General features: G+C 39.7%; 2 protein-coding genes and 1 long non-coding RNA gene across 3 annotated transcripts in view; 2 read left to right on the top strand and 1 right to left on the bottom strand.

The window, feature by feature from the left end:
- The window catches only part of LOC145459277 (uncharacterized), a 416587-nt gene that overhangs the window by 298889 nt on the left and 91699 nt on the right, over positions 1 to 25999 (top strand). The gene's annotated exons all lie outside the window — the stretch shown is intronic.
- Positions 2734 to 3446, top strand: LOC145459165 (uncharacterized). Its single transcript, XM_080337802.1, has 2 exons — positions 2734 to 3095; positions 3318 to 3446. The coding sequence occupies exons 1-2, from the start codon at positions 2769 to 2771 to the stop codon at positions 3435 to 3437; spliced, it is 447 nt and encodes a 148-aa protein (XP_080193928.1). The 5' UTR covers positions 2734 to 2768; the 3' UTR covers positions 3438 to 3446.
- On the bottom strand, positions 7298 to 12808 carry LOC145459121 (ficolin-2-like). The gene is made up of 6 exons (XM_080337746.1): positions 12669 to 12808; positions 12558 to 12616; positions 12423 to 12491; positions 12146 to 12242; positions 11640 to 11739; positions 7298 to 7735 (listed from the first exon to the last, which is right to left on the bottom strand). Exons 1-6 carry the CDS (start codon positions 12727 to 12729, stop codon positions 7426 to 7428), a joined length of 696 nt encoding a protein of 231 aa, XP_080193872.1. The 5' UTR covers positions 12730 to 12808; the 3' UTR covers positions 7298 to 7425.

The following is a 25999-nucleotide window of genomic DNA, read 5'->3' as shown; positions in this document are numbered from 1 at the left end:
TCAAGATGTCACAAACGGGTTCGGGACTTCGTGATCGAGCACAAAAAAAAAATCCGCAAGTGTGTGGAAGAAGAGCTCATGGCAATGTAACGGAATGATGGACGTTTTTCGATCACGTTGGACAAATCAACTCCTACACGAAGCAGGCGGTACATGAATTAAACGCTCATTATCCGGGTGGCGTTCGATCGCTGCGTTTCATTCGTATTCACGGGAGCATGTTTTTGCGTCAATATTACAAGGAATAAATGTTGTCTGTGTAGCTTGTATGTGCATTTTGCTACTTTACCAATCCCGGGAAATCCCGGGATTGAGGAGCGAAAATCCCGGGAAATCCCGATCCCGGGATTTGAAATTTGATCCCGAAGTCCCAACCCTAGATTATACATAGATATAGATATATTATATATAGATGATAATATATATATATATATAGAAAGAAATTAGGAAATGCCAAGTCGGAATCGTGTGAGTCTTGCGAATAGGCGTTTTTAATTTTGTGACTGAAATTTCGAAGACACCCTTCTTTCAGTTCTATCGGTTAATCTGATCACGTGGGCTAAGAATGGAGAAATATTTGACAGTAACGTATGAAACACCCATTATCATCGACAAAATTAATTTCACAGATATATCAATTTTTCACTCACTGCGCGACCAAAAAGGCAATGTAGACGAGATGTGGTACCAATGGATCACTGGGACCGAAAATACTTTGAAAATTCTCTATGATAATTCTATGATTACATTCCCTGAACTTGTCTACAATTGCATGCTGGCAACATCTTTCCTCACTACAAATAAATTCGACGTACGCGAACAATGGGGTCTCTCACAGATGTTTTTTGTTTTGGGGGGTGTAAACTAAATTTAGATCGACATATACATTTTTCTTTGTAACCTTCAACACGAACAAACCAGCAATCATTTTTATTGTGAAGTCTAGAGCTTGTATCAGGCTATATAATGGAACCTATTATTTTTTTCAGTACTTTCCTTGAGTGGAATTTTTTTCGATTCATGTACAAAATTAGTAGGGTGGGGACCGATGATACAATAGTCAAATCAAACAAAATAAGCAAGCATACTAATCATGAAACAAATGAAACATGACTACGTACAGAAAATCTTTATGTAATAATTGCATATGATGTTTTATCGCTATAACGAGGTATTTGGAAGTCACACCGTCGATTTTCGGGGAATATGTATGTACCCTCAAATTTATAAGTCCGAGCCCAAATCGAAACGTTATTTTATGACAACCATTGAGTTAATATTTAATCTATTTTTTGACGGTTGCGACCGAAAATTCTTCTTTGGCTTGCTGTAGCTCAGATTATAATACTGAGCAAGAAAAGTTGTCACATCTGAGTTTTTTAGGGTATATGTGTCGTAGGTCCCCGGGTCGTGTGCCATTGGACCCACCGGGTGGGGACCGATGACACGTTCGAGCAACAAATTTTAAACGTCCATAAATATTTTTCGAAAAGACGGATATTCATGTATATGTGCGCGATAGGTAGTGCTTGTATCAAAGTGCTGAGCCAGCAAAAGATCTGCTGTTTTCGGCTGAACATTTTGGGGCCAGCGATCATTTTCCAATTTTTGATCCATCGGTACCACCTCTCCCCTAGTTATCTTTTCCTCACATTTATTCTCGCGTTTTTGTTGAAGAGATAGTAAGCCATCAGGGTGTTCTGCTGCTACAATTTTAAAGTTTATACGAAAGGTATATCTCAAGAAATCAGTGATTGCACAGATCACCACAAGGGCTCTCCGCGGTGTCAAGTTCCCAGTAGTCAATTTAACATGAGTATGACCAGTGGTGGCCCTAGGATTAGGGGTCCTGGGCGCAACTTTCAAGGGCCCCATATATCTATAAACGCAGCTTCTGCGGGGCTCCTCCTCCAGACCTCCATCCCTCTCAATACAACTAGCATATATTGCATGTTTACAGACTCCGTGATACTATATGGGATTTTTATGATGTATGTAACTATTTGCAATAAAATCAATCACAAAGTCCACAGACAACTGTGTCATTCAAGTTCAAGATGTGATTTTTATTCGTGAAAGTAATCACAAGTAGAGTGGGAACGGAAACTTGTAACTGTAACTTGTAACCTCCAACAGAATTCCTATACCTAATGGCCGTATTACGAAAACAAGGATTAATTCGAGAATTGCGTAATACTCGGATAGAAACTCGGCCTACAGTAAACTCCGGTTGATATTACGAAAAAAATGTAATTCGTCGCCTACTCAATACTCGCATTACATGTAATTCGCGTATTCGCGTCATATATCTTGGTCATATTTGCGATACCGGTACATGAATTTATCGTTACGCGAGCGGTTCGTGTTTTCACGGTGATTTTCAGCATCAATGATCGGTCATACCTGGCTCATCTTATAGAACAACAAAAGGAGCATGTCACTATAGATAACTCAGGTAATACATTCCATTTCGATGGTTACCCGTAAGTACAGTGGGGTGCCAAATTTGGGAATTTTGGAATATTTCAAGGCTGTTTCGCAGTATGTATTCGTGTACCTAAGGAAAAGTTCAGGTTTACTAAAGGAAGCATACGATATCTAACGATCAATAAATCGTTATCTTGCAATAAATTTTGAGTTACGGTACTGCATCTGCTATATTGTTACAAAACTGACGGCGGTGTAAACCTTGCTGTGGTGAAGCTATTACTTTTTAACGATAAGCTATTTTTCTTAGTTCTCTAGTTCATAGCCACAAGATTATAAATATGGATTCAAGTGTTGAAAAGAGGACAAACTATTCAGAGTACGAAAAAGAGTTTTTGCTGAATTTGGTGGAAAAGTGGCCTATATTAAAGGACAAATCAACAAATAAATTTACAAACAATTCCAAGGAGTTGGCCTGGACAAAGATTCAAGTTGAGTTTAATATGGACAGCCATACACGGCAAATTGACAATTGGATGAAGCTAAGAGCTCTATATAAGAACCTGAAGGCAAAGGCGGGAAAAGAAATGACATTTATCCGCAAAGAAAATGTGAAGACCGGTGGTGGATCCTTCAAGGATAAAGAATTAACTCCAATTTCGCAGCAGGTTTGTAGGCCTACTTCTTTTGCCACTCTTCGGTGTACATTGGCATCAGTGAACATTGAAACATATCTCAATCTTGAATTGAAATCGGAATATATTATTGCTGCATGAATTTTGTGATCCACACGCAGGGAATTGATAAACAATTCATTTGGTTTGCTTATGTTGTTGTTTCTCACTGAAGAAAATTGATTCTCATTTTGATTATTGCAATTGTATTTCCAGCTGCTCGCAATGGAGCCAGCGCACTTCAATCCCATAATCCCAGACTCTCAATTGGACACTGAAAGCGCAACTCTTCCACAATCTGGTGGGATCGTTGGAAGTACAGAGCAAGGTTTGTAAAAGTTGTCTCAATGTTGGGTATTATGCGTTCTCATAACACAATTATTGTACTATTTCGTAAGTGCAATCCAGAGCTACAAGCAGAAATAGGCCTGTATACGTTTGAACACAAACATGCAGGTCACGCCGTTCTCCTGCATTAAGGCTTTGAGAATACGCCAACTGCATGTATAAATTCAAACTTATAAATGCTTCTTACACCTCTGCGTAGTCCATACGAATTTGATAACCTATTTTACACAACAGAAATATATTAACTGGTAACCTGTTCTGGAAAGAGGAAACTTGCTCAGGAGTCTGAATCCCGGAATGAGCTGTACAGATTGCAAGCAATCAAACTAAAAAAACAGATAGAGCTCCTAAACAAAAAGCTGAAATTGGCAGAAATGGAACTTGAACAGCGTTCCATCAAAAAGTAGACGTGATTAATAGATATTTTTGAAGAGTCGTAATGCTCGTTCCTAACAGCTTCATTATTTCGTTTTAGCCAGCACTGTTCTTTTGTGATTTAATATATTTTCTTTATTGCAATAGAATTGGATCCATATCGCCGCTGTGGAATCAAAGTAGCTATTGGCCATTTTTGTAAGATTTTTATTCTCTTTTGATAACATCATGGCCATGACCATGTCTATTTGTGTGTGTCACGTTGTTTCTAACATGAACATGGTCAAGATATGACCGAAGAAAATTAGACACGTTCGATTCCAGAGCGATAATACGTTTGTATTCCAATACTGTGCTGCAAAGGGCTAATTGCCTAATATATTTTTGTACTGTGGTTCTACTTTGCTAATGCTAAAATGTCTCATTACTAGAGCGATTTTTTTACCTAAAAACGGCTGCTTCTGCTTCACTTAAGATACTGCAGTATGTTGAGTGTAACACCACATCAACCTAAAATTTGTTGCATTTGGCGTTTATGATTCACAATAGGCCGTCTAAAACGGTAGGGGCTACACAAGCTGTAAAATGTCAATAAGTTCACCGAGACCTCAGGTGAAACGAATGCAGGTTGCAAAAAATTTCGACATTATTTTGGCTCAACGTGACAATATTGACATGTTGGATATATTGCCCTACTCATTACCAATGTCATGCTGATTATACTGTGCTTGCTTATATGTTTCTTTGTTCTGCCACTCAATAAAGTTTCTTTGTGCTGGGCTGCTGCTCAATAAAAGAGTGCTTCAGACATCTAGTATTATTCATTCCACTGCAGGTACCATTTAAATCAGCAATAGCAAACAATCTGTATAATTGTGACAAGGTATATTTACTAGTAGTAACTTGTCAATATGTATTTCAGTAGTAAGATAAGAACCATGTCAAATAGCCATTGTATCATGGTAACGGAATAAAATTTCCAAGATTAATCCAATTTGAAGGGTTATTTTTGCTTATGTCAGGGAGATTGGACAATGGAAATTGTTTTTTAGGAAACATCTATTCAAAAACTATACAGTTATCTTATCATTTGCAACTGCACCACATCACATTCGGTTCTACGCAGATGAAAAGTGCAATCTTATCAGCTGCTGACGGATCGCAGAAGCTTGTGCGTAGTCTGTACGCTGGCCTTGTGGTGTAGAATCACTAGGATCCATTCCATCATCTGTAAATTCATCAAGTGATGCCTCGATCATGCCACGTTGCCTGAGAAAGTTGTACATGCAGACGCAGGCTGGAATCACGTTCAAAGTTGTGTCGACTTTTAACCTCATGCCTGTTTTCAGGCAGGAAAATACTCGCTTCAAAACACCAAACGCGCGTTCGATTGTCAATCTGGTCTTTTTGTGGCTTCTGTTGTAACACAGCTCAGGCTCACGCAAAGGATTGCGTAACGGTGTCATTAGATAAGTAGTCAATGGGTAGCCTTGGTCGCCAAGCAACAGTCCATTTGAGGTCGACTGGCTTTCCAGATAACCATATAATGCAGAATTATGGAATATCCTTGCATCATGTGTCGAACCGTACCATTTTGCATGAATGTTCGTAAAGACGAGTCTTGCATCACATACAGCCTGAAACATGAATGTATGTATTAGTATTGTGAATTACTATTCTATATATCACTTGCATCAGTGGACAAAAAAAAATTCATTAAATAGTTATTTTTAAATCACAACAAACACCCAAACCAAATTGTATGGTGTAACTTCATGTTTTGTTAGCTAGGAATATTTGCATTCTCATCAAGGCAGCAACATAATATGGGGGGGTCAGTGTAATTACTTATCAGCAACAGCATGACCAATTGACTATCACTAGGCAGTGTTCCCCATGAATATGTCAAAATTTATGGCATTTATGATTGGGTTAAGGTTGCGGTAGAGGTAACGAATGTTCCTATCATACCCTATACGAATTATAATTATTTTAGTGCAGGTGTTGCCGATATACATCATTATAAACTACGGTTATGATATTCACCTGGCAGTTTATGGAAAAGTAACCTTTTCGGTTCCTGAACCGTTCTGCATTTTCACCACCTGGGCTCTGGATGCGAACATGAGTGCAATCAATTGCACCTATTACATCTGGAAATGATGCAATAGAGTAAAATTCTTCCTTTACACTGTGCAAGTTCATTTGTGGCCATCGTACGAAAGTCCCTATATTACCAACTATGACGGCCGAAACCTGTAAAAAAAGTACTGGATTTGCAAAAGAACAAACAATCAATCACGGTCAATTCATTACCTCTTTGATCACATTAGATACAGTCGGCTGCGAAATACCTTCCAAATCAGCAGAAAGCAATTGGAATGACCCACTGCTTGTGAAGCGTAGGAATATGAGCATCTTATGCAGTATTGGTAGAGCAACACCTTTTCTAGAATGCCTGAAGTCATTCTGAATGACTGCAATGAAGTCATGAAGACCTTGTTTTGTAAAGCGATACCGTTGTCTAAATTCCGCATCTGTGTTCCTTTCCATCGGGTTCTGCAAATCCACCAGTCGACGTTTTGGCACTCTTTCAACAGCTTCGCCATCATATTCCTCCTCACAAAACCTCATAAACTCCAAAAAGTCCATGTTATCGTCAGCAGTCGTCCAATGCATCTATCGGGAACCCGGACAATGATAGATTATTCCCCGATTTCGGAGACTTGCATTTTAACAGTATCTGGGTCTCACAAAGCGCAGAAATTGATTTCATAATACCATCGCGGCTCAGGTTCCGCTCGGTATTACGAGAGTCGGCGATGTGTGACCGCAAGTAATGCCCGTCTTACAAAAACACTATTTTAATACGAAACAGAGGATAACTCCGCAAATTATCCTTAATTCGAGTGTTACATTCGTTTCGTAATACGGGCATAAGTGTTGGAGGTTTATCTATAGACTTCTCCTCGCCACCTCATCCGCGCAAGTGGTGTTTACATAAGCCTAAAAGTGGGCCTTGCTATAAGTCGGCAGTTACGGAAAAAATAAAGAATATCGGCCTGGTATAAATGACCACAGTAGTCGACAAACACCATGAATACCACAAACATTGAATGGTAATCGTATTTAAGATTTAGTTACGTATGTGGGGGCGTTATTAGCCTACGCGTTTCCTGATGAATATTGCTAACTTCAATAGAATGATAAATGCGCTGCTGCCATCTTGATCTTGATATTACTGCTGTGAAGCCATACTCGAAAGTCACTCCTACTTGTCATGTCTGCAGTCACTCCAAGGCACCCTAAATGGCAGCATGGACAGAAAATTCTATAAAATTCATGCCGGCGACGTCTTATCTTGTGATACGATTGTTGATATAATACCAAGCAGCATGTTCTTTGCAATTCTCTACTAGTTGCTGACGATTACTCCTGACGAGTGTTAACAGACGATATTCGGTTTTATTCCAATATCAATCGAATACTAATGAGGATGGTCAACAAATCAGTTTGGACGGGAGTCACAGTTCATTACAAAACTCTATTTATTTGAGTTTTCATGCATCGGATATGTTTTGACCGTCATCTGTGCTTGTTTTCATAATCTTCTGCGAAACTTCATCTCTGAGTAGCGCACTAGTCTGTGGTCTGAGGTACCGTTATACAACCACATTCCCTCCCATCCAGTTTTGTTGAAGTTTCCGTTCAGATTGCTGTGGCCGCACCTGTCATACCACCAACCTCCTTCGTGGTGAGAAGCGCAATTCTCAGGCCAATGATCGTGATCGGCGTGTTTCGTTGAGAACTGTCGGCCGTTGTTCCACGTCAGATAATCCTGGGTTGTATTACCGGAGAATCCGGATAAGGCCAGTGTGTAGTTGTCGGACCCGGGTCCGATTCGGAAATTGCTGTAGATGAAAATTGTCGAGAACGTTGAATGAAATCGATTGTGTTGCCAGTCGAGTTTCAGATCAGAAATCTAGAGCAGCGTTATCATGATTGGAATGTGGTGTCATCAGCATAAGCTGGAAAATCACAGGAGCCGGGCTTACAAAGTCTGTAGTTAAGATCGTTTTAAATTACCGTTAGTGATATTTCCAAACAAAATATATTACAATCCATCTGGCAAACAGCCTAGCTAGCGTTATCAAATATTCGAATGACAGAATCTCAACAGTTCCTTCGCACTTTGGCGTACTTTAAACTAACAGACGCATGGATATTGGACATTTCCAATTCCTACCCATACCCTTCCGTAATAAAATTTAGAGCTGGGCAAAATTTAGTACCTGAATGATTTGATACGGAATCGAGTATTCTGCTTCGATAATTGTTAAACACATGTATTAAAACATTGCTTTAAACCAGGGGTGGGCAATTATTTTCCTCCGCGGGCCAAATGAGAAGTAAAAATACGTTGGCGGGCCAAATATTCTCTGGCGTATCTCAATTTTATTTCTAAATTGCATTGTCAGTAAATGCTGCTCAGTGAGTGTGTTGATAGGTAATGAGAAATTGCCGTTTGCAGTCATAATTAGAAACAATGTTAAACATGATACATATTTGACTCTCTTAAAACCCCTATCAACGTTCTGCTAGTAAGACTTTAAAACAGTGGTTCTCAAGCTTTTTTCGGCACGCCTTCCTATATGATAGTGAAAAATTTCCCGCCCGCCTTATCATGATATTACAAAATTTTAAAAACTGTAACCAGAATGCCAGCAATCTCAACGGATAGTTTGATGGCATGGAAGGTTCTGGCTGTTGATGCGAGAATCATGAAATATAAAAGTTGGGCAATACGCAGAGCATAAACGAGACGCTGGAAATGAATCGCGCGTAGTGCGAAAAAAATTTTCGGGCAACTTCAGCTTTGCGCTAGGGTTGGGACTTCGGGATCAAATTTTAAATCCCGGGATCGGGATTTCCCGGGATTTTCGCTCCTCAATCCCGGGATTTCCCGGGATTGGCAAAGTATCAGAATGGACATACAAGCTACACAAACAACATATATTCCTCATAATATTGACACCAAAACATGCTCCCGTGAATACGAATGAAACCCAGCGATCGAAAGCCACCCGGACAATGAGCGTTTAAATTCATGTACCGCCTGTTTCGTGTAGGAGTTGATTTGTCCAACGTGATCGAAAAACATCCATTATTCGGTCACATTACCATAAGCTCTTCTTCCACACACTTGGAGATTTTTTTGCTGTGCTCGATCACGAAGTCCCGAACCCGTTTGTGACATCTTGGCAAGTCATAGACGTCAGCCTTGAAGGCCCGACAAATTCGCTCACTTTGGAAAAATTTGTTTAAATCCTAGCCCGTCCCCAGCAGTTAGCTGACTAGGAAGTTCACCGGACCGAGGATTATGCGATTTATAAAAGGAATCGATCTTCCTCGTCTTCATTTTTGACTGATCTTTCTTTGACGTGCCCGATTGAGTCATGGATGATTTAATTACTATCATGTGTACGGACCTCAAATGCGTTACCAGTCCCTTTGTGCTATACCAGTGGTTCCCAACCTTTTTCGACTAATCGTCCCCTTATCAAGCTCGACACAAATTTTCACCACCCATCCCCTATCGCCCCATATTTACGGATCTGAAGAAGAGGACATATAAACGGGACATTTATTCACCTAACTTTGATCGCCAAAGAATTGAGTAGATAAAAAGGTATTTTTTCCGAGTAGGTGCTCGAAAAACCGGTTCCGCCGTTAAGTTGACCCTTTTAGTCGTGTGCAGAATAAGCCATCTTCGCGTGCATTTTCTGGCCGTGATGATTATATATATCTCACTGAACGTCGTAACATTTTCGCCCTCTAATTGCCCCCTTGTTTCTAAAAATCGCCACTGTGTGGAGGTATCGCCCACGTTGGGAACAGCTGTGCTAGACCCTGAAGCTTTCAAACGTCTTGACACAAGTTGCATTTGGCTTTTTCTGTGAATTTGCAAGACAAAAAGTTTTGCCCCACATCTGATTTTTTTTTCGCACTGACATCTTCGAAATTTGCTATTATCCCGACCTCCGCAGCACCGTCTACGATCCGTAGACTATGACGGTAATGATTGTGCTGTTCATTGCTATGCCATAGTTGGTGTCAATGTCACATAATTTGGAATTGTTTTAGTTAGACAATCAGCCGAGTTTGTAACACTGCTTTATTTTCCAAAATAAGAGATATTGCACTACGTAAGCCTTGGTAGAGGTTGTTTGCGAATCCCGGGATTTCATTGCGATTAATCCCGGGATCGGGATTGCTTCAAATCCCGGGATCCCGGGATCGGGATTTCCGGGGTCCCAACGCTACTTTGCGCCACCCTTCTGATGCTTTAACGCCCCCTGTTCTTAACCACTGCACTGAAATGTACATGGAATAGTACGAAGCTCGTTTTCATGTTCGCTACCTTCCCTTGACCACGTGTTTCGTGCTTTCGTCATAAAATCGACTTTAATTAATACCCTTAATCTCGGCGACATGATCGGAAAAAACTAAAAGGACGAGTTTACCCCTGAATCAAGTATAAAATATTTAGTGCTCTAGTGTAAACCTAGAACTTTTTCGCCTTTTTTGGGGCATGCCTATTAATATAATTCATAGGTGATAGATATGATGAGTCGTGTAGTAATCGCGAGCACTGATTGACTTGTTCTACGAATTGGGGATTTGGAAACGCATCAATTTGAAACACATGCCGTATAATGCGTAATGTGTTGTTGTCACAGTGACAATGGCAACAAAGAAGGTTTGAACCAAACTATACGGAAAGAGTGATTTCTCGTGACTTCAATTGCTACTCATACTTTGCCACATTGCCTTTATTTTGAATTTAGACAATGCATGCGAGGTGCATAGGCAGTGTATATCGTGGCATATTAATTAGAAAGCTTCAAAGGAAACGAATTTCCTGTTCGTTTGATACAGCACGGTTTTAGTCATTCAAAAAGCAAGTTTTATGTTTTGAATTCCAAGCAACCTGACGCGGGCCGCACAGAATAGCTTCGCGGGCCGCACTTTGCCCAGGTCTGCTTTAAACAAAGGCCTGTAAAAATTATTTTATTTTGTACAATTTTTATCGTATAAATATGCCATTATATACTATGTAAATACTTTCCAGAAACATGTTGTATGAGCGTACGGACGATATAGTCGACATATACGATATGGGATGGTTGGAAGTTGGAACCCTCGAAATAGTCGGCTGAACAGCTATAGTACGCAGATATAGATATTTGGTACGGAATGTTTTAAGCAAGAGCCTTGTTTTAAACATGTTTGTTTTAAATTGATTTTTTCTTTTAAGCACAACCCTACTGTGGGTTGATCGCGGCTTAACAGATATGTTATTTAGTAATGTGCGTCGCTCTGTACCATATGTGACATATGATGCGATACAGCCTACCGAGATTCAGAGCCTTCCGCATGGAACAATACTATATCGGGGCCTACGATAACTAGACTGAACTTATGTTATAGTAGGCTCCAATACGATAGTTAATAAATTAATGGTAAGAATCGTGAAAGAATCATCTCTCACTATACTCCAATCGACTCATTAGAATGAATACTCCATTGAGATGCGAGTAATTGAATCATTGTGCCCAGGTCTAATTATACAAACGCGTGACGTCTGTTATTCTAATGTCCTCAATGTATTTTAAAAGTAAAGACGCAATACATTCGCAGCCCCGCACTCTAATCCAGTCGTTCCTGACCACAGGGTACTTCAATTAGTTATGCCCGCTAAGTTATTCCACTAATATGTGTAATAATGATATGATGCAAGGAAATAAAGTTTGCCTGTATTTAGCTATCAAATGACTTCCCGAATCCCTCTCGATCATGTTGACTTCCAATTCCATGTTTAAATCTTTTGTCCGTTCATGCAATTCCTCGAGCCCTGGAGACAAACGACTTGAGTCATAAAACGTGTATCAAGCAAAAATGCTACTCATTAAAGTACGAGCTTAATTACTCAGATACCAACCAAGTTAACACCGTCGAAATCCAGAGTCCAACGAAGTACTACTTTCTCAAGTACTCCAAGTAGTTTTCACCTACTCGTACTACATCCTCAACTGCTTATGATCTTAGAGTACTTGCACCGAGTAGTTTTTAGTTTTCAGGCAAAACTATGCTTAGAACGCGGACTTTTTGTACTTACTTGGAAATTTCTACTGTTACTTGTGGTCGAGGATAAAGTTACAGCGTAACTACTACTTCTACTTGAGTACCAACGATAACAAATTTGACCATCGCTGACGAAATCCTACAACTATATTAAACACAACACAAAACTTACCTACCAAGCCAGAAATCTCCTTCACGATTCCCGAATCCTTTCACGTATTCATCCCAACTTCGGTAGAAATCAACGTCTCCGTTCACTCTCCGCTGGAACACCTACAACGGAATTTAGCAAACATTCAAAGACTCAGAAATCTAAAATCTGAAAATCTGAAATCTCTTCTCGAAATCCAATTGAAATAGTTGAAACCTTTCGGCGATTTTTTGTACATCTTAAAGCTAGTTTGTTCTTGACGTTTCCACGCTCAATCTTTGGCAGATATAGATGCTACTCACAGTCCATTTCTTTTTATAGTCTGCTCTTAGTTGAAGTTCCGTCATTACCTCTGACATGCTTTGCCTACCCTACAAGAAACGCAGGCTAAACTGAATGGAAGGCTTTTTAGTGATGTAAACTAGATATATACTAACCCCACAATCACCATTTGAGATCCATTTGCCGTTCACATATCTTTTCTTGCAAATTTGTGCTAAAAATGACAAATTCATAACTAACCAAATTTGAATACGAATTCCTCGTACCTGATAAACACGAGTAGTTGACGAATCCAAACATCAAAATAGTCCAGTTCTTGAGAAACATAATCGGAAGCAATGTGATGTACAATATGAACTGCTGTTACGATGTAGGCATACCTTACTGAGCTCAATAAGATATAGATGGTAGTGGGTTGATCAAGGTTTGGGTGCTTAAGATAATGTTACAAGCAGGAAGCTCACTTGATGACGCATCAGATCTGTTATTTTGATTAAACAAGGATTCGTTTCGCGAAGTAAAGGGACGATGAGGAAGCCGTGATGTCATTCTAGTGTCATCAGAAATTTTGCGTAGGCGAGCAATAAACATTGATTGTTTATAGCAGTGGTTCTTAACCCTTTTCCTCCAGCGCCCTTTTTAAAAATCATCGTGCTCCAGCGCCCGCACCTCATATTGTAAGGAATGTAATAAAGGCAGTGGGTAAGAGGGAGGGCCAGAACTTCGTCTGCCCCCTCCCCTAAAAAAAAGATTGCCTTGCGCAGCCATAGTGCCCTAAACCAAACTTCTGAGGGCTTCGCCACCGAGAACGCCGTCGCGTGATTTCGATGGTCAGCAAAGTTCGTGCGGCCTGGTCGCCCTAGGCGCCAAAATTTTCTATAATGCTTTTTATCCTCTCAGCCCACGAAATAGGATTTACCAGATTTACCAGAGTGAGCTGTTGTGTTGGAAAATAAAGGCCAATTTATTGATAATTGAACCTATTCGGTCGTGCCCGTTGGTAAAATTACTTCGTTACATGTTGTTATTTGGTTACCTCATGTCCTCTATATAGTCAAATGAGTCCCATATTGACCGGAGCTACATATGTCTTTGTGCATCGTGGCGTGGTAATGGCCGATATGCCTATTTCTATTTTCTATTATTGTGAATATTCTTCCGTGAGGGAGTCGTCAAAATATGAAGTGTAATTTATGTTCATTTACCGAAATAATTTAGGGCACCCTTCGGGCTCACCGATTGGAAGTTTGGGTTGCAGGATTTTTGGTCCTGGTAAGAGGTCAAAGTCCTGTCGGTCTTTTCGGAACTTTGGTATTGTGAATATTTAGCGCTTTAATTGCGTTCGAGGACCATTCGACTATAATAAACCATATAATAATTGTGTGTGGTATAAAATTCAGGGTAAAATAAAGGTTTTTGTAATAACAATCGGGAACGTGCTCATACCCTGTGGTTAGAGCCATCCCGAATTCACATCTGCGATTGGCAATACGGGGAAATTAATGATATTGGATTTTGTTCTAGTGCTTTACCTAACTGTAACTATAAGTGAATCAACTGAGAATGGGATGCGCATATCTGCTCACATTGAATTCAGTACTGTACCCTGTAATTGATTTGAACATGAATGTATTCCAAACACAGCCACTCATATTATAAAACGTTCATGTTAGTTTGTGAACCACAACACTGGATGGTATCATCCTTAATGATACGACAAAAATATATTCTGATGATTTAATTTAGTAGATCTCGAATGCAAGTATATTTAGTTTTTCATCTCGCGCACAAAGTTTCAAAACTTATTTTGTGTCCAAGAGGTTCTCAATCTCATAAGTGATATACAGGGCCTCCTTCTTCGATTTTCACTCGCTGTCACAATATGTTGTTGAAAATAACCCTAGCAAGTGTGACGGCAGTGTTTTAACGGGACATTGGCGATCTAAAAGTACGCGCAATTCGTTTTACATGAATTATAGTAATTTATGAAAATATATATGTAGCAAACATCGTAGCGTAGTGCAACCAAACATTTCGGTATTTGACATGTTTTATTGTATGTTAATTTGCTCTGAATACTCATTAAGGATATGTCCTACTACCACGTCATCTACTGCGAACCCATTTTTCTTCAGCGCCCCCCATATCGCGCCCCCTGAGTCCAGCGCCACCCATATCACCCCCTTCAAAATCATCGAGGCAATGTTAAGAACCCCTGGCTTATAGAATCAATATTAAAATATGATCACTTATAATATACGCAATAAATTATCACATTGAATTGATTTATATCTCAGATTTCGACAGACGGACAGGTTTCTCGATAGATTGTCTATTCCACAGTAAATCTGGAAAATACACACATCATTCTGAGACCAACCTGCCCCTCAGGAAAATGACGAGATTGACGTAAATTTTTAAATTTTCAGTGTCACGTCAAATTGTTATTCCTGTGCAATGCACGAAGAGGTCAGATTACAAAATTCGATAGAAGAAGAATTGGCAAGGTTTGCAGAGGTATAGAGATGACTGATGATAAAGAATCAAAATTACATAAATTATTGCTGTGGTTTATGCACATTAATATTATTAAAATTGTAAAAAACTTTTAGCAGCGCTCATCTTACATAAGGGACTGCTATGCCATGGTCTGTAATTACCGTCTGGTTTAAAGCTACTTTGGAACATACTTTAGCTTTTACTATGCGGAATCTTTCACACGATAGCACAAACTCGGCAACAGGGGTAAATAACAGGGATGGTGTGAACGTGAGGTACACGCTCGCGTTCTGTGTGTGAACCTTAGAAATTTAGAGGTTCACGTTCACAAACGAACCTTGGTAGGTTTTTTATATATTACATTTTTACGTCTTTATAACATCTCTGGTTAAATTTGTTTGCATTTCAAATTCGGATTAGTCTATGCATGGCGTTGGCAGCTTAAAAAATGAACACTAAACGAGCATGCACTTTGCCAATCTCAAAAATTATTTCACTTGTTTGTAAATATCTAGCGACATTATGTTGTGAACCTGACCCGCACTCACAGAAAATCAAGAACAAAATATAATGCAGGTAGGTAGTCCGCTATAATGATGCTTATTCAACCAATTACCTAAATTTATGTAAGACCACATTGTTGTCTAATGTAATAAATGTAGCAGGCGTATGGGATCCATCTTGAATTAATATGTATTTGTATATTGTATCAGAAAAACTGATCCGTGTCATTAACATTAGGGTGTTGGCTACTCTGTAACTTGTTTATTGATAATATCAGTAGCAAGTATAGAAACCCGTTTACACTTAGCTCAATATCAATGTAGCAATATAGTCAGACGCTGAATGCATTGTCCGGTCTGATCGAGGCCGAGGCGGAAGCTTTTATTTCATTGCAAGTCCTCGTCGAAATTGTTAACAAAGCGACGAAAGATATTAGTTTTATGGAATTATTATAGCATCTGATTGCTCCAGTTGATAAATTTGGTGACCGTATAAAAAGCCAGCATGTAATTTGGAATTGTAGCATAATGTGGCCTGAGTCGTCGCTAGCTATTAATCTATCACTTGATTGAAATGTAGGATTGGAATTAGCAACATGACGTCACGCAGCGCCATAGATCACGTTCGCGTTCACACGAACCTGAACGTTTATGAGGTTCACACCAGAGTTGGATCAATTACAATATTTTAATTCAATTACAATTACAATTACAATTACTCAATGCTAAAAATATCAAATTACAATTACAATTACTGTTAAACATGTAATTAATTACAATTATAATTACAATTACAATTACTTTTAAACAGGTAATTGATTCAGTAAAGAGGTGTTCTTTGACAACCGTAGCAACGTATTTAGCAACAATCTCAAGCTCTTCATGTTACATTCCTGATATGTAGAATACCCTTTAATTAAAAAAAAACTCGAACGTATTCGAACTATTCCTAATCATGAGTACTGAAAACTTCCAGCATAGAAAAATTTTTCAAGCGACTGTTAAGAACCAAAGGTATGATCGACTAACAGCGAATAGGCTACAGGACAGTCAATGAAATGTAATCAAACGATAAGGCTACTCAGAGCTGAGTCAGGATGATGAAATGTAATTGCTAAGGCGTCAGCGATATAGATGCTACCGATAAGATGCAAAAGGAAAGAACCTCCTGATAACGAAGAATTACAATATTTTGGTTCGCATTTACATTTTCACTTGCTCGGAGACTTAGATTGCATTTGATGAACATTAGGGTGCGAAAAGTTTCTGGCCCCAGTAAATTTGGCCAAGATTGGAGGTAAGATTGGGATAACATCTCTACAAATGCGTGATCAAGTTTGATGAAGGCTTGGATGGAAACTTGAATTTTTTTGCTATTGCTGCAACAAGCCTCGGTACTGGTCAGAGATTTAAAAAACTTTGACCGTGGTGTAGAAAATGGTTTAGCACAGGTTTCAGAAGAGTTTATTTGCTGTTCATCCATTTTTGAAATATTAATATTTAGTTTAGCCCACTGGTTCTCTAAATTTTTAGACACGCCCCCTTTATGACAGTAAATATTTCGTGCCCCCCGTATGGTCATAGCACACAATGAAACTAGAAAGTTAGCAATCCTTACATATAGTTTGATGGTATAGAAGGTTATGACTGTTGATGAGAGAATTCTCCACTATGAAATTCAGACTAGGCGGAAAAGATTTCAGTTCTCTGGATCGTCGCGCCCCGTTCAGATGCTTTCACGCCAAGGGGCACGCCCCTAGTTTGAGAACCACCAGTTTAGTCTATATTGTAATCAGGGCTGTAACAGCACTTCGTCAGCCGCCCCCAAAAAAACGTTGGTCTCGGGCCCCCCATAGGGTGATAAACCGGACCCCAGACCCCTCTCAGCCTCTACGATATTTCCGCTATTTATCATCTGGATTAACTGAGAGTAACACTGTCTCGTCTAGCCGCGCAAAGCGCAATTTTTTTTTATAATTAATGATTGAGTCGGTCAATATGATCGAGAATTGCATATATATTGCTATCAATTTTTATCCTCTCTCTGCTCACGTATTAAGATTTACTGGTAGAGCGGAGTGAGGTGTGTTTGAAAAGGTAGGACCACTCATCAATAATAATAATTAGACATATCCGGGCGTATACCTGTAGGAAGGAAGGAAACAGTACTTCGTCAGGCCCCGAAAGAACTTGGGTCTTGGGCTCCCATAGGGTGATAAACCGACTCTCCCCCCTCCATCACGCTGTTCGCTTTTACCACGTAATTAATAGTATTATTTAGTGAACACGCGCGAGGCGCGAGCGAAAATTTTCAATGATTCATAATAAAATCGTTCAATAAGATCGAGAATTGCATATATATTGCTATCAATTTCTTGTCCTCTCTGCTCGCGTTATCAGATTTACTGGTAGAGCTGAGTGAGGTCTCTGGGAAACTGTAAGGCCCGTAGATAATAATTAAACATCTTCGGGCGGGCGGACCCGGTGGTATGACTTCGTTACATGATGTTATTTCGTGACCTCCGCAATATCAAAAAATGTAGAATCGCATAAACGTACTAAACCAAGGGCGGGCAACATACGGCCCGCGAAGGGATTTTGTCCGGCCCGCGGACAGTTTTCCGTCTTACATGATAATATGGCACGCGGCCCCAGTCTTCCGAGATCCCCACTACTTGGTTGCATACGTCAAATTTTAGTGACTGTATGTCATTATACACATGTATGCGCATGCGCAGCGAGTGAGGGTGGAGCTTATACGCGTGAGTTCGTCGAAGTGAGAAGACTTATTGCATTATCGGCATTTACGATGTACTCAACCCTAATGTCATTTGTGGTAGTCATGGTGTTTGTCGACTACAATGGTCATTTACACCAGGCCGATATTTCTTATTTTTGATTCCGTAACCGTCGACTTGTAGCACGGCACACTTCTAGGCTTCTGTAAGACACCGCTTATGTCAGAGGGGTCGCCAACTCAACACGGGTCAGGGCCACTTTCAAATTTCGTAGAGGCCGCGGGCCGCATGGATTCAATATCAAGATAAAATAGGCCACACAGTTGAACAACCACGCTATCTCGTCACGTACTAAACCCCAATGAAATGATATTTTGGTAAATTGGGGGTACCGGGCTTATCGAACGCCTTGAAATCTTAACTAAGGATTGCACCGTGTGTTGATTGATCAGAGAAAAGCAGACATGGTGGTGCCTGTATGACAATGCTATTCTCAAAGCCACATTGTCTTCGTCATAATTGGCGAGAAATGGCTTTGAAGTCACATTGCTGTCGTTAAATTATATTCATTAAATAAGATTTATTCCTTGTATGTGTCGACAAATGGGCGAATAAGGTTCGGCAATCCGGCCCGCCAAGTTCTTAATTTTCCTATATCCGGCCCGCCGACTGGAGAAGTTGCCCGCCCCTGTACTAAACTATAACACGCACACGATTTGAAATTGAAATTTATTCACGGGCATATAATTTTTCCGTGCGGGATAGTATTTGTCTTGTGAGGTTCAAGACAGAAACATTCGGCGCCAGTCATTTAGGCGCCTTTGGACATTGAACAATTAAACTTATATGTATCGGCATCAGCGCAGTACTTTTCGGCCAAGGTTTTCTCGATGCCGATCGTTCTGGCACATCTCTTGGAGTCGCATGTTACATTACCTAAAACTTTTTATCTCGGTAAGACGTGGCGCGGCAATGGCCAACGCTGACATGCCCATTTCTATAAACCTTGCGTATTTTTTCTTAGGTGAAGAGTACCCAATTATCAAGATATTTGGCAACCAGAAATCGCGCCGAGCGCGAAAATTTTTGAAAAAGCTGCATGAATTTTCAAAAAATACTCTATAATTTATGCTAATTTACGAAATAATTTTGGGCCCCCTTCGAGCTCGCCCCCCTAATTGGGGGGTTTGGGGTGAGGCAGTTACGGTCCTGATTGTAATTCTGGTGCTACGAAAGTATGGGAAACAGTTTAGGGTGACTGAATTATCTAGTTATAACGCAGCACGCATAGAACACCGATGTAAATAGGCTAATTATCACATGTGGTGACTGTTTACTAAGGCGCTAAGGCCCATCATCGTCATCCTGGCTCGTACAGGATTTTCACTGGTGCGACGAATAAATGATTGATTAAATCAGTGGTTTCCAACGTGGGCGATAGTGGGGCGAAAACGGACGAAGGAGGCGATAGGGGGCGAAAACAACGAAGGGGGCGATAGGGGGCGATGGTGCGTTAAAACGGCTATATTGGAGTCGGGACCGTAACTACCGCACCCCAAACCCCCCAATTGGGGGTGGGGGGCCCGAAATCGAAGGATGCCCAAAATTATTTCGTGAATTAACATGATTGATCGAGTAATTTTTTAGACATTCATGCGACTTTTTCAAAAATTTTTCGCCCGGGCGCGATTTACTATTTTCATGTATCTTGATGTTGGGGTCCCGCCACCCAACAAAAATACGCATGAATTATGAAAATGGGAGACTTCGGCGTCGGCCATTATTGCGCCACGACGCACCTAGACATAGGAAGTTAGAGGCCATGTAACATGCGCCTCCGAGAAGTGTCCCAGAACGATCAGCAGCGAGAAGACCTTGGCCGAAAAGGAATGCCCTTGTGCCGACCGAAAACTTCGATATGTATACATATATGTTTAATTGTCCATAGGCACCTCGATGGCTGGCGTCGAATCTTCCTGTCCTGGCGACCTTAACCTTACAGGACAAATGCCATCCCGCAAGGAAAAAATTATTTGCCAGTAAAGAAATACCAATATGAAATCATGTGCGTTTTTTAGTTTGGTACGTTTTGACGATTTCTATATCTTCTGACATAGCAGATATAGGAGGTCACGAAATAGCATCATGTAAAGAAGTCAATATAACAACAATTCTGCCCGAAGATGTTTAAATATTTTTTAGGGGTCCTACCTTTTCCAACATACCACATCGACCATATTGACCGATTCAAACATGAATTATATGAATTTGTCGCGCTTCGCGCGTTTAGGCGAAATACGGTGACTCACCAAACAGTACATGAAATAGGGTATAGCTGATATTTAGCAACAAAAAGCCCACTGGCTGAGGGGAGTCTGGGGCTTGGTTTATCACGCTATGGGTCCAAAGACCAACGTTTTTTTCGGGGAGGAGGGTTGCTGACGAGGTGTTGTTTTTCGGTTCCCAATATTTGGGGGGCGATGATCGGTGTGGAGCTTCAAAAGGGGGCGATGAGTCGAAAAACGTTGGGAACCACTGGATTAAATGAATATTTTATGTTGTGATTGTCAGGTTTCCATGAAAATGTAATTGAGATTGTAATTGAGCAAAATTTTGATCAAATTACAATTACAATTACAATTACACAAAATAGAAATGCTTCAATTACAATTACAATTACAATTACAATTACATGAAAAAATGTAATTGATCACAGTCAGCTCAATTACAAATTATAATTGAGCCAACTCTGGTTCACACCATCCCTAGTAAACAGAGATGAGCACGAATTAGGCATAGTATTCGAAAAACCGGATTTGTCTCAAAGGGACCAGGAAGTGTGTCCAACAAATCACTGCTCCAAGTATTCGGTGTCCTAAACACAAAAGATATTCGGAAACTAGAAATTGCAAACTTCAATAACTTTTTTACCTCGGTATCCAAAGTGCATAAGTAGGCTACGACATACGCGCGTCCACCTCATCTGACTATCATGGTTGACAAAAAAGATCATCGCTCTATCAAATATGCCGGACCTGAAGTGTGGAACAGTATCCCGCCGGCTATCCGACAGTTGTCGAGCATGTCCACATTCAAGTCGAAATACAAGCAATTTCTGCTGAATGAATACTAGTCAGCCCTCACCATTTACCGGACCACGACATGACATATCTATCTCGCCGTCCGTCACTTCCCACCTGATTTTATCGCTTGCCACTTAATATCACCTTCTTTTACTTTCATTCAGTGTGCATGCCTTCTCTTTACGTCGCCTAGGCCTAGATGGTTGTCTGATCCTAAGACTACTCCTAGTCCAGTAGTTCTCAACCTTTTTGTCTTCGCGGACCCCTTTCGGACCAGGGTTGTAACCAAGTCACATGGTTCCGAGTCACGAGTCAATCTTACTTTTGTGGTTTTGACTCGAGTCAAGTCGAGTCATTTTCAATTCATCGCCGAGTCGAGTCCGAGTCCAAGTCACCGTTTAAGGGGTCAAGTCCGAGTCATAGTGTTATGACTCGAGTCCGAGTCCAAATCGCAGTATTGAAGTCATGTTCAACTTCTGTTTTCAATCATGCTTGGGTGATATCGAATTCTATGCTTGCCAAACATGAATATTTTGTCCCTATCAGAGTCTTGGCATATGTATATAAAGGCAGATAACTGACAGTTCCTGGCCTCATTAACCGATGCTACAGATAGACGTGACAGGCCGCCTATATGATAAATTTACTAATCTTAGAACTTCAAATCAAATATCTGTCTTGTCAGTCTGATACATCACAAATACAGGCATTCAGTTTTTATTATGAGCACATCGACGATAGCTCACAAATATCTTATGGAGAACCAACGAATTCACGGCTGCATACTATCTGATAGAGAACCAACGAATTCACGTCTAGATACCAGCTGATGGAGTATCAACAGATGCATGTTTATGTAGAGGTACAGTTATTCTTTCACATTATCAGGTGGTTGACTAAAAAAAGGTCAACTTTCTTGCTCAGATCGCGAAATAGCCGCCGGAGCGTTACTTCAGTGCTGATTTACTGTAGCTTAGTCGAATTTGCCCTACATTTACCACAAATTCTCAACAACATACGAAATCTTGAAAAGGAGGCTATTTCTTGAAATTGTTAGATTGCCTAAAAGAACTTAAATTTGGCTAAATTCCAACTAGTACAAAGCAAGACTATGTGTGAGAATTTTGAATAAATTACAAATAGAGACTTTCGAATTTTACCGGCTACCTCATGATATTGTTAGATGGTGTAAAAAATACGATTCGTAGCAAATTTGGCTCAATTCCAAATAGAAGAAGCGAAGTTATTAGAGTATAATATTTAGGATATGAACAAATAGTCGGCTTACTACTAGTAGATAATTAAATTATATAAAAGAATTTATCACTGAAAATACTCCATTTATTTTCAAATCCAAAATTTTCTCCTCTCATATCACCGATTCTACTTTTTAAAATTAAGCCAGATTCAGTGTTCTTTTTATGCAACACACCAATTTTATCAAGTTGCCACCCAGTAGAATAAAAAAGAAGTTATTTTTGAACGGCCCTATTCTAGAAACATCACACAACATTAGCTATTCATTATTACTCACGTGCACAACGCACATACCTAACAAACCGTCAAATGGACATGAGGTATTGGGTGTTTTCACAGACAGCAGATCTAATCAATGAGTTGGACTTCAAAAATAATAAAGTGGAAATGAGATACTCAGATATGGTAAAGCGGCATGGCATGGTGCACTAGATGCAGGAATTGAAAAGCATATTTGAACCACACTGAAGAGCATTGGATACTCATTCTTTCTAGTCGCTCAAAAATGCAAAGAATCATCACCTTCAAATCTACACATGACCTTATCAGTCTCTTCCAAGTAGCCTACTAGACCATCTGAGTCATTTCATTGACTTTGCTTCGATTGTTTGCTTGTATAATTGAAAAGTCTTGAGTAATTTGATTGCGGAGGATCTATCACCTCTTCATTCCTGGATGATTTTGTACAATGCATTGCTACTCTGTACCATTGTCTGTTGTTTTTACGGCGGTATTGCTGATATTATACGAGTGCAATGAAAGCAGTGGTGACTAATAGCGATGTAGGCAGAATTCGTCTGATGCATTGATCTAACCATTACGATTCGCAAATTTCTTCATCTTCAAGTCATATAAAATAAGCCGAGTCAGTGACTTGAGTCGAGTCATGCGTATTGACTCGAGTACAAGTCGAGTCAATCCAAATATTGTCTCGAGTCTAGTCGAGTCATTTTCCCACTTCAAGAACTCAAATCGAGTCACAAAAAATCGTGACTCGAGTCGAGTCATGGCTCGAGTCATTACAGCCCTGTTTCGGACCGTCACGGACCTCCACGGGGTTTTGTTCAAATTTAGCTCAATTATCGTGCAATCGTCATCTGTTGTGTGCAAATGATAACTTGGAGATAAACATCAACAACAAGTCTTTTCTTGAAAATAAGATCATACTATTCATGTAGAAATTGGGTTGACTTCTCTTATTTCAAATTCAATTCTGCAACTGTATTTCTTGAAATAAGTGGTCGTGTCTTGAAAATCCGCGCCTTCGATTTGACATGAACGAGTGCCGAAAATCAATGTCTACAAATATAGATGGTGGCGAATGTAGGCCTAATAATAACGCGGAACGCGTCCGACAACACATTTCGGTATCATCGCAACAAACATGGCACCAAAATGGACAAACATTTCTTTTTTTATCTAGCAGCTTATCTTGAAATTATTATGGGAAAAATCGTTATCTATCACAGTGTTGGAGGTTTACCTAGGCTCCTCCTCGGCCCCTAATCCGCGTAAGCGGTGTCTCACAAAAGCGTAGAGGTGGACCGTGTTATAAGTCGGCTGTTACGGAATAAAAATGAAGAATATCGGCCTGGTGTAAATGACCATAGTAGTCGAAAAACACCATGAATATCTCAAAACAAACAACAAACAGGTGAAAATGGATTGTTGTAAGCATTTCGAAGTCACCGTTATTGACCTTACTGATCTAACTTTTCTTTCCCACAATCCCCAACAAAAATCTCTAAACAGCAAAACACTTGTATCAGTGGGTAATTTAGCAATTAAAATGATCTGCAAAGTAGGATATTTCATCTCAGACGGCCATTCTGTTGATTTGAGGTCTGGAGTTTTACTAGTAATGAAGCAAAACTTCCTCGCGATTTTCCGAATTAAAAAAATACAAATGAGGTTATCAAATATTTAAGGGTTCGCGGACCCGCGGTTGAGAACCGCTATCCTAGTTGTTTTGGCATCTTCCTATCATTCATTGCATTGCAGTCTTGTAATGTTTTGAAGTGATGAAATTTTATGAATAAACCTGAACTTGTCGGATTTGGATTGGATTAGGATTAGAGATTTTTTTCTGAACGAATAAGGAATTGGATTGGATTTAACGATTTTCTGGCAGATCGATATGTCGTGTGGCGAACGGCGTAAAACTTTATTCAAATCAGTTATATTAAGGTATGTATGGTACACTACACTATGATGCACTCGGTGCCAATGGACATGAGAGGTCCAGACCTATGCTAGGTTATCTTAAATCAAGAGAATTATTGGTTATAAAAGTAAGATTTCCAATTCCTCCCTTGCATAAATTATCATTTTTTTTCTGAATTTCAAGTTAGAACCGGATTAGGATTCGATGCGGATTTGAATATACAACATTTATGGATTAGGATTTAAAGCTTGGGATTTGGATTAGATTATGACGTAGAAATTCCAAATCCGCTCATCTGTAGTAAATAGGCCTAGGTTAGGCAAGACAAGGAGGTAATAAGGTTTGAATGAAATGTCGCGATTGTGTGTATTCATACCCAAATAAATTCGAGTCATTTCGAGTGATAATCGTCTGTCGGACATCTCGAAGATATTTTGATTATATTGAATGAGTCTGATAAAAAATTCTTGATCTATAAAACTTGCTTCACCCTTCCCTGATTTTATACTTGAACTCACTGTCATTTATGAATGTTCCGGTGTAACTTTTTTCTTTAATAAACCGACATTCCTATGCCAATACCTACGTTAGCATTAATTCAGTCGTACACACAGAAAGATCAACCTCATAGGCACCCTCGTGCATAGAACATTGATGATCCGTTCCGAAAATAAATTGAATTTGAAGCTTGATAATATCTGCGAAATCGCACTTAATAACGGTTACCCTGAACATGCCATCAACCGTTTCATTGAGTTGAATTTAACGTAATTGAACACACAAAAAATCAACAGAACCAACCGAATAAACAACGAAATATGTATACATCCATTTGCCATGGATTAGTTATGGAAAACAACTGGTTCCTGTGGTCAGTATGTGCTATGATACAATACAAGGAACCCCAACGTGATTTTTACAACAACCCAACTGCTGCTTGGAACACCCAAGGATCTTCTTCTTGCATGTCAACAAAGTCATTATAGTCCATGAATACAAGTGTCACTACAACGGTGATTACGTGGGAAGAACGGCACAACGTGGGCATAGAAAACCATAAAACAGTATACCCGTAGATAGAGTTCTGGTTAAAATCATTTTGGCCTTGATTAAAATCGATTTTAATCAATTAAATAATTCAAATCCTGATTTTTTTTACTCATAGCAACAACAACACGAACAAAAGAAAATGGGATGGTTGACGACCATTCAAATGTAGGTGATTAAGGATAGGGATTCAACGTCAATAATGTGGGGCTGTGAATCATCATCCATATAGAATATATGAAAACGTTCAACCTATGGCAGTGGTTCCCAACCTTTTTCGGTGGCAGGGCCAAATTTAGAATTTCA

Source organism: Botryllus schlosseri, chromosome 2 (genome assembly GCF_051294905.1).
Source record: "Botryllus schlosseri isolate E-star chromosome 2, Bs_hap1, whole genome shotgun sequence".
NCBI classification, from domain to species: Eukaryota; Metazoa; Chordata; class Ascidiacea; order Stolidobranchia; family Styelidae; genus Botryllus; species Botryllus schlosseri.
Note: the sequence above shows the minus strand (reverse complement) of the source record. Positions and strands in the feature narration are given on the sequence as shown.

Bases quoted from the DNA above. Each gene is read 5' to 3' on its own strand.
- LOC145459121 (XM_080337746.1), bottom strand. From the start codon at position 12,729: ATGTTTCTCAAGAACTGGACTATTTTGATGTTTGGATTCGTCAACTAC. The intron at 12,243-12,422 runs GTGAGTAGCATC...ATTCCGTTGTAG, and splicing joins ACTATAAAAAGAAATGGACT to GTGTTCCAGCGGAGAGTGAA. The intron at 11,740-12,145 runs GTAGGTAAGTTT...GTTTGTCTCCAG, and splicing joins TGAAGGAGATTTCTGGCTTG to GGCTCGAGGAATTGCATGAA.
- LOC145459165 (XM_080337802.1), top strand. From the start codon at position 2,769: ATGGATTCAAGTGTTGAAAAGAGGACAAACTATTCAGAGTACGAAAAA. The intron at 3,096-3,317 runs GTTTGTAGGCCT...TTGTATTTCCAG, and splicing joins TAACTCCAATTTCGCAGCAG to CTGCTCGCAATGGAGCCAGC.